The 8,311-nt window shown below is 44.2% G+C and overlaps 1 protein-coding gene across 1 annotated transcript in view; it reads right to left on the reverse strand.

Annotated features, from left to right (window-relative positions):
- Nucleotides 1-404: 404 nt before the first annotated feature.
- NFX1 (nuclear transcription factor, X-box binding 1) overlaps nucleotides 405-8,311 on the reverse strand; it is a 98,480-nt gene continuing 90,573 nt past the window's right edge. Inside the window, exons 19-23 of the mRNA XM_012811653.1 lie at nucleotides 5,939-6,037; nucleotides 5,037-5,103; nucleotides 3,542-3,687; nucleotides 2,733-2,837; nucleotides 405-678 (exon numbers count right to left, since the gene is read on the reverse strand). Of these exons, the coding sequence (XP_012667107.1) occupies nucleotides 606-678; nucleotides 2,733-2,837; nucleotides 3,542-3,687; nucleotides 5,037-5,103; nucleotides 5,939-6,037 (490 nt within the window). The 3' untranslated portion in view covers nucleotides 405-605. The remainder of the gene's footprint in view (nucleotides 679-2,732; nucleotides 2,838-3,541; nucleotides 3,688-5,036; nucleotides 5,104-5,938; nucleotides 6,038-8,311) is intronic.

Genomic DNA, 8,311 nt, shown 5'->3' on the forward strand with positions numbered 1-8,311 from the left:
TGACAGCACTGAGAACCACTAAAAGAAGTTCAGCTATCTATGAGAGCTTTTAGCAAAAGACAGGTAAGAAAGTTGGGGTGAAGACAAAATGTGTGAATCCAGATATGGTATACCAATTCAACGTTTGATTATTTTAGAGTACGAAATGTGCTTGTGTCTTTCCAAAGATTTCATTCAATCAGTTTGGATAAAGAAAGAGAGGTTCGTTGACATTTTAGATAGTCTGAGAATGAAAAACTGGGATAACTGAGGCTATGAATAAGTGCCCTAAAGCCGGTTTTGGGCTAAAATTCTGATTTGTCCAAATAAAAGTCCAACAGTCAACCCTCAGAGCAAGCACAGCGATGGCATGAGAAGCCTCTTCAAATATATAACTGAATTCCTTGGACTCATCCAATCAGAGATCTGGCCATACTGAAATGCTTTATACAGACAGGAACAGACAAAGGGATTTCTGACACACACATGCTTTGGATGTATCAGTATAAGACAGTATATGACACTGTGATTCTATCAGGCAGTAGGGAACAAGCATGATTTATCTGCTGGCAGATTAGTCTCCACTACACCTAATCATTCTTTTATCTAAGTGCATCTTGATCTTCTCAGTCCTGGACATCAAAGTAGTCAATTATTGGCTCCTTGGCTATTTTCTGTAAATTACAGCTTCCAGAATTCCTGAAAAGCAAACAAAGAATGTTCAATCTTTTCATCTTCAGAGGAAACAAATACAGGTCTTCAGAAAGTTAAGGATTAGCTGATTTACTATTTGTGAGCTTTGATAAGACAGGGGGGCAAACATGAGCTGGTAATTGTTGAAATCTGGTGATGGCCACACAGATATTCATTATATTAGTACTATTCTTTCTAAACATAAAGCAAGCAAAGGAGGGAAAAAAGACATCATGGCCTAAATAAGCCAATGATTCCACATGTTACGCCTACAGAGCACAGTTGGGGCAAGGTCTTGGAATATCCCTCACATTTTGAAAACCTCTGTCCATGAGGGACCTCTGTCCCTTTGACCAGACCTGTGACTCTGGTTTCTTTTTTTTTTTGAGACAGAGCCTCAAGCTGTCGCCCTGGATAGAGTGCCGTGGCATCACAGCTCATAGCAACCTCCAACTCCTGGGCTCAAGCGAGTCTCCTGCCTCCGTCTCCCAAGTAGCTGGGACCACAGGTGCCCACCACATCGCCCAGCTATTTTTTGGCTGCAGCCGTCATTGTTGTTTTGGCGGGCCTGGGCTGGATTTGAACCTGCCACCTTAGGTGTATGTGGGCGGGCGCCTTAGCCACAGGCGCCGAGCCGGGACTCTGGTTTCTAAGGGGAAGAGGAGCTGGTCCCGGGGAGCTACATGGCTCCAGATGCTCTTGGCTGAGGCTGTGCCCAACAGGCAACAATTAGCTATCTTTTTTTTCTTTCTTTTTTTGAGGCTATTTTTTGTTACAGTCGTCACTGTTGGTTAAAGCTGTCCTTGCCTGTGTTCGAACCTGCCACCTTTGGTGTATGTGGCTGACACTGTAACCACTGAGCTACGGGTGCCGAGCCAACACTTGCTATCTTGTCCAGTCCCATGGAACACCAATTTGCTATAACCTTAATGGTGACCTTGTAAATTGCCCTAACCACTCACCCACAGGTTTTATTCAGGAAGCATAGTGGAGGTACTGCTAGAATTTGTGTGAAGGCCTGAACAGGAGTAGGAATCTCTTTGGACTTCAGAGTAACTTTTAGTCCACTGTCTTGGTCAGAGTATGGCATCTGGGGTCCCTTTCTGACAAGGGAGAATGCAGGACAGTGCTCCCTCCCTGTTCCTGTCTGAGAAAACATCATACAGACTTGCTCCTTGCCAGTTTTGTTTTCTTTTCTCTTTAAATCATGAATATGTTGTAAAATTTGTTCAAACCATATAGAAATAAAACATTAAAGTTCCCCCACCCCTTTCACTTAGTTAGCTTTCACCTCTAAACCCATTTCTATCTACAGAGTAACAAATTTTTTTTTTTTTGAGACAGAGCCTCAAGCTGTCCCCCTGGGTAGAGTGCTGTGGCATCATAGCTCACAACAACCTCCAACTCCTGGGCTCAAGCCAGTCTTCTGCCTCTGCCTCCCAAGTAGCTGGGACCACAGGTGCCCGCCACAATGCCCGGCTATTTTTGATTGCAGCTGTCATTGTTGTTTGGTGGGCCTGGCTGGATTCGAACCCGCCACCTTAGGTGTATGTGGCTAGCGCCTTAGCCGCTTGAGCCACAGGCGCTGAGCCTTTTTTTCTATTTTTAGTAGAGATGGGGTCTCGCTTTTACTCAAGCTGGTCTTGAACATGTGAGCTCAAGCTATCTACTCATATTGGCCTCCCAGAGTGCTAGGATTACAGGCATGAGTCACTGTACCCAGCCTAGAGTAACTATTGTTAACCCAGGGGTGTTCTAGTCCCAAACCATCTGGTGTAACAGACAGAATCTACTTCCCAGTATTACTACATTCTACACTATGGAAACTATGTTTATTGACTGCTCTCCCTGGAGTGGAATCAGGTATCAGAAACATCAAACTTCAATCCCTCTGGCACAAACATATTTGATATGCCAACCAAATATTACATATTTGAACATGGCACCCAAGGCCAGGCCTGAGAAAGCCACCAATGGCTGGTGTAGCCTAAGACAGTTCAGGCCGGGTTGGCTTCTCTCAACAGACAGGTCCCTTTGGAGAGTGGCTGGAGAATTCTTACTTGTCTGTTGGATGTCTGTGATGAGGAATTGGTGGTGGAGGCCGTGTCTGCATTTCCCTTTCAAGCACAACTGTCAGCGTGGTAGGAGGACAGATGGATTTCCCTCTGATAAAAGTCAAAACACCAAGTATTGAAAAATAAGAATTGTTTGGGGAGATAGGCAGTTAGAAACTCAGTCTGTGACACTGCTAAGCACTCTCTGGTGTATCTGTCTCCTCTCAGGTGTAGTCATTGACATTTAACCCTTGGCCTTTCCACCCTCCTCTGCTAGGCCTAATGCCTGCTTCCTCTCATGGCACACTTGAGTTTTTTCCCACTGGTAAGTTCTTCCTATTCTTTCAGGTTCTGGCAGTGACTCTAGGTCATGCCTATCCCCTCCTGGCTCCCATTACTGTCTCAGTTTCCTCTGATGGCAAAATACTGCTCATAGGGGATGCCTTGAATCAGCTTTCTTTCCATTTCTCTCATACTCTATCCTCCTAGAGGGAGGATAAGAGGACAGAAGGGGAAGGGACTGATGTGATGGGCAGGCACTCTGCCTAGGCCCCCAGGGTCTGTTCCTTCTGTCCGAAAAAGTGCTACTCCCCGTGTGTACTGTGGATCTGGCAGATGTGAGGCTTGTATATGTTCAGTATTTTTGCCCTATGGACTGAGGAATGGGCTCTTCTCTCTGGCTCAGGTCTATAGATCATCTTAGAAGTCCTAGGGAAGCAGATTTTCCTTCTAGGATTCCAAGTGGGAAAGTAGACGTAAGTAGGTCCAGTTTGCCCTCCTGAGGAGTTACTCCCGTAATAGCGAGATCAACCTACCTGATGGCAGTCACCACGACATTGCGCTTTGGTTCACTGTCATAGCTCACGCTCTCCAGGCCATACGCTTGGGCCAGGTCATGGATAATCCGGCGGTGGTCTCTGTTCATGGGAGGGAAGCAGTGGCTTTTCTTACTATTCTTTCCCTGTATTGAGAGAAAAGATGACTGATTGACATCATTCTGAAAACAGAAAATGCTTATAACTAATCTTACTATAATAGTATGGGTCAATAAAAGCAGATTGAATTTTAGAGGCCCATAGGACATATTAATTACTTCATTAATTGCTAAGCAAACCTGGAGAGGTTTGGGAAGATGAACGCTAATGCTCTGTAAGTGACAATAGTAGCAGCTGGACAGGGTGAGGGACAAAAAGACTCAGATGGACACTAACTGCTCCTGCTTCTGACAGGTCCCACAGCTAGAGAATGAGTGATAGTCCCAAGAAATGACCAAATACGTTGAAGACTTGTGAAATAAGAAAATCTCATTTCCTAAAAAAGCATGTTCTATTCTAAAAACCATGAGTATGTGGTAAAGACACAAAAGCAGAGGAATACATTTGCTCAGGTCTCTAGGATAGAAACAATATATTCTGTATTTTCTTTCATGTAGGTATTCTGTGGGAAACCGAATGTTAACAGGAGGAAAGGAAGGGAATGGGAAGAGGGGGGAGGGAAACCATCCATCTTAGATATGCAGCTCAATCAGTCATCTTGTCTTCACTCCTAGTCCCCACTGACTGAAGAGGGAGGTGCTGTGACACTGGCAGCTTCTGACTAAATCAGACTTTTTTCCCTTAAAGCTACCTTCTTTTTTTTTTTTTTTTGAAACAGAGCCTCAAGCTGTCCCCCTGGGTAGAGTGCCAAGGCATCATAGCTCACAGCAACCTCCAACCCCTGGGCTCAAGTGAGTCTCTTGCCTCTACCTCCCAAGTAGCTGGGACCATAGGTGCCCACCACAACACCTGGCTTTTTTTTTTTTTTTGGTTGCAACCATCATTGTTGTTTGGCGGGCCCAGGCTGGATTTGAACCCACCACCTTAGGTGTATGTGGCTGGCACCTTAGCCACTTGAGCCACAGGCACCGAGCCAAAGCTACCTTCTTGACATCCCTGGCCACTCTAGGACAGGGGCCTTGGTCTTTGGAGGAGTCTACTCCACTCTCTTCAGTTCTAGGCATACTACTTTTATCCCTCTCCTAGGATTTCTTTCCTGTCTTTGGGTTAATAAAGACCCAGTATGCTCTCCTATCGTATCACAGCCCTTCAAAGATCTGAGGACTTCTTGTGACTGCTTAAGTGTTCCATGTAGTCTTTTAATTATTACCAGTGAGTTTTTCTTGGTTTACATGGATGGGATTTGGGGTAAGGATCCTCAAGGAAGTGTAGGAAGTTCTTCCTACAACTACTCTAGGCTGACAGTGTTTCTGCAACTTGATTTTTTATCAAGTTAGCCTTAGAGAAATGTTCAGTGGGATGTTTTGACTTCAACCTTATTCACAGCCTCCACAAGGGTTTCCATTTCCTTCTCGATGTCACTGACAAACTTTAAGTCCTTCCTGAAATGAAAAATCACCATAGTTAATTTCATCTGCCCTTCTGGGAACTTCTTCCTTCCACCCTCTGCCTGCACAATGCAAACAATAGACAATGTTGGCAGAAAAACTGCAGAGGTCAGGAATTGTCAGACAACAGAATGTCAACTGTGACAGAATGAAGGAAGAACAAGAAAAAAAATATATGAGAAAAGAAGATGGAGAAATAGCCATCAGAGTGCCAAGAGACAGGAGCTCTTACTGCTCCAGGTGAGAACCCATGTGAATGTGAGACTTGGGTGGACAAGATGGAATGAAGCCCAGAGATCTTTCACTTTTTTTTGAGACAAGAGCCTTAAGCTGTCCCCTGGGTAGAGTGCCGTGGCATCACAGCTCACAGCAACCTCCAACTCCCGGGCTCAAGCGAGTCTCTTGCTTCAGCCTCCCTAGTAGCTGGGACCTCAGGTGCCTGCCACTACGCCCGGCTATTTTTTGGTTGCAGCCATCGTTGTTGTTTGGCAGGCCTGGGCTGGATTTGAACCCGCCACCTTGGGTGTACGTGGCTGGCGCCTTAGCCACTTGAGCCACAGGCGCTGAGCCAGATCTTTCACTTTCATCTACAAAACAAAAAGGCTCAAACTCTTACCATAGCCCCATCCCCACCCCCACCTCAACTTCAGCTCTTCAAAGGGACAGTTTTGAGAAACTAAGAGAAGGGTATCTTGCAACAGATAAACAAACTTGAACTGGCTTAATCACAGAAGAAATATTTATTAGTTACTACATCTTAAAGGACTAAGAACTCTTATAAGAGTATTACTCTCACAGGTAAAAAAAAAAGATGTAATAAGTTATATACCTGCCATCTTCTTTCAAACTGTCACTGAATTTTGACCCTGAAGAACGTACATTGAACGGATCAGAATCCTCAGTGATATGAAATGCCTCTGCTAACCTCCTAGAAGTGAGAGAGAAGTATGTAAATAAAAGGAAGGGAGTGGAAGGGAAACTATCATAGAGTACCTACTACATCCTAAATTTCTTTTGCATTACTTAAGTCAGTAAATCAGATTTTGTTGTTGTTGTTGTGATTGTGATTGTTGTTTGGCAGGACTGGGCTGGGTTTGAACCTGCCAGCCCTGGTGTATGTGGCTGGCTGGTGCCTTAGCCGCCGAGCCCCAGATTTTTTTTTATGTTTTATTTTCCACCCTATGTTTTATATTTATTTTTTTGAGACAGACTCTGTTGCCCTTGGTAGAGTGCCATCACATCATAGCCCACAAGCAATCTCAAACTCTTGGGCTTAAGCAATCCTCCTGCCTCAGTCTCTTGAGTAGCTGGGACTATATATAGGCTGCTGCCACAACACCCAGCTAGTTTTCTGTTTTTAAGTAGAAATGGGACTCAAGTCCTCTCTTCTAGCTATTTTGAAATATCAATATATTGTTGTTATTATGTGGTGTCCCAAAAGTCACCCCTAAAGTCGATGTATATAGGGAAAATGGGAAATTATAGCTGAATGTACCTTTATTTACAAAATATCCATTATAAAATTTAATGAGGAGGTAGCTAACACATAGAAAATATTTTGTAAAATTCTGTAATGAATATTTTGTAAGTAGGGCTGGCTATTTTTTTTGGTTGCAGCCATCATTGTTGTTGTCATGCCCAGGCTGGATTCGAACCTGCCAGCTCAGGTGTATGTGGCTGACGCCTTAGCCGTTTGAGCCACAGGCTCTAAGCCAATAGCTCATAATCTTCTAATTATGTATCTCCCATAAATTATTTAAACATTCCCCACATTTAGGCTTTTTCTTTCTAATTTTTTTAAGACAAGAGTCTCACTCTGTTGCCATGGGTAGAGTATAGTGGTGTAATCATAGCTCACTGCAACCTCAGATTCTTAGGCTTAAGCAATCCTCGTGCCTCAGCCTTCCAAGTAGCATGTCCTACAGACCACTGCCACAACACCCAGATAGTTTTTCTATTTTTAGCAGAGACGGGGTCCCTTTCTTGCTCAGACTGGTCTCGAACTTCTGAGCTCAAGTGATTCTCCTGTCTCAGCCTCCCAGAGTGCTAGGATAATAGGAATAAGCCATTATGCCCAGTGAGAATACCATTTATGACAGCATTAAAAAACATTAAAAAGCAAGGAACAATCTATTGAAAGATTTGAATCCAGCCTGGGCCTGCTAAACAACAATGACAACTACAATAAAAAAATAGTTGGGCATTGTGGCAGGCTCCTGTAGTCCCAGCTACTTGGGAGGCTGAGGCAAGAGAACTGATCAAGCCCAAGAGTTTGAGGTTGTTGTGAGCTGTGATGCCACGGTACTCTACTGAGGGCTGACATAATGAGACTGTCTGAAAAAAAAGAAAATAAATAAAAAATAAATATAAGCACAAATAAAAGGACCACAAATAGTCAAGATAATCTCTAAGAACCATGTTTTGAGGAGGTAGACTACCAGATATTAAGACTTGTTATAGGCTCAGCGCCTGTGGTTCAAGTGGTTAAGGTGCCAGCCACGTACACCCAAGGTGGTGGGTTCGAATCCAGCCCGGGCCCGCCAAAACAATGACGGCTGCAACCAAAAAATTGCCGGGCGTTGTGGTGGACGCCTGTGGTCCCAGCTACTTGGGAGGTGGAGGCAGGAGACTCGTTTGAACCCAGGAGTTGGAGGTTGCTGTGAGCTGAAATGCCATGGCACTCTACCCAGGGCGACAGCTTGAGGCTCCTGTCTCAAAAAAAAGACTTGTTATAAAGGTACAATAATTAAGGCAGTGTGATACTAGTGCAATGGAACACAATAAGCTCAGAGATAGACTCACACATGAGGTGATTTATGACAAAGGTGGCACTGTAGAGTGCAGGGTAAAGGGTAATATTGGCATTAGTCAAATAAATATTCACACGAAGAAACCTGAATTGTTGAACTCTTCTTCTATCACATTTAAAAAATCATTATAGGTGGCTTGGTGTCTGTAGCTGAAGTGGCTAAGGTGCTAGCCACATACACCAGAGCTGGTGGGTTTGAATCCAACAACAGCTACAACCACAAAAATGATAGCCGGGCGTTGTGACAGGTGCCTGTAGTCCCAGCTACTTGGGAGGTTGAGGCAAGAGAATCGCTTGAGCCCAGAAGGTGGAGGTTGTTGTGAGCTATGATGCCACAGCACTCTACCCAGGGTGACAACTTGAGGTTCTGTTTCAAAAAAAAAAAAAAAAAAT

This window comes from Otolemur garnettii, unplaced genomic scaffold (assembly GCF_000181295.1).
Source record: "Otolemur garnettii isolate 467f Iridium unplaced genomic scaffold, OtoGar3 scaffold00172, whole genome shotgun sequence".
NCBI classification, from domain to species: domain Eukaryota; kingdom Metazoa; phylum Chordata; class Mammalia; order Primates; family Galagidae; genus Otolemur; species Otolemur garnettii.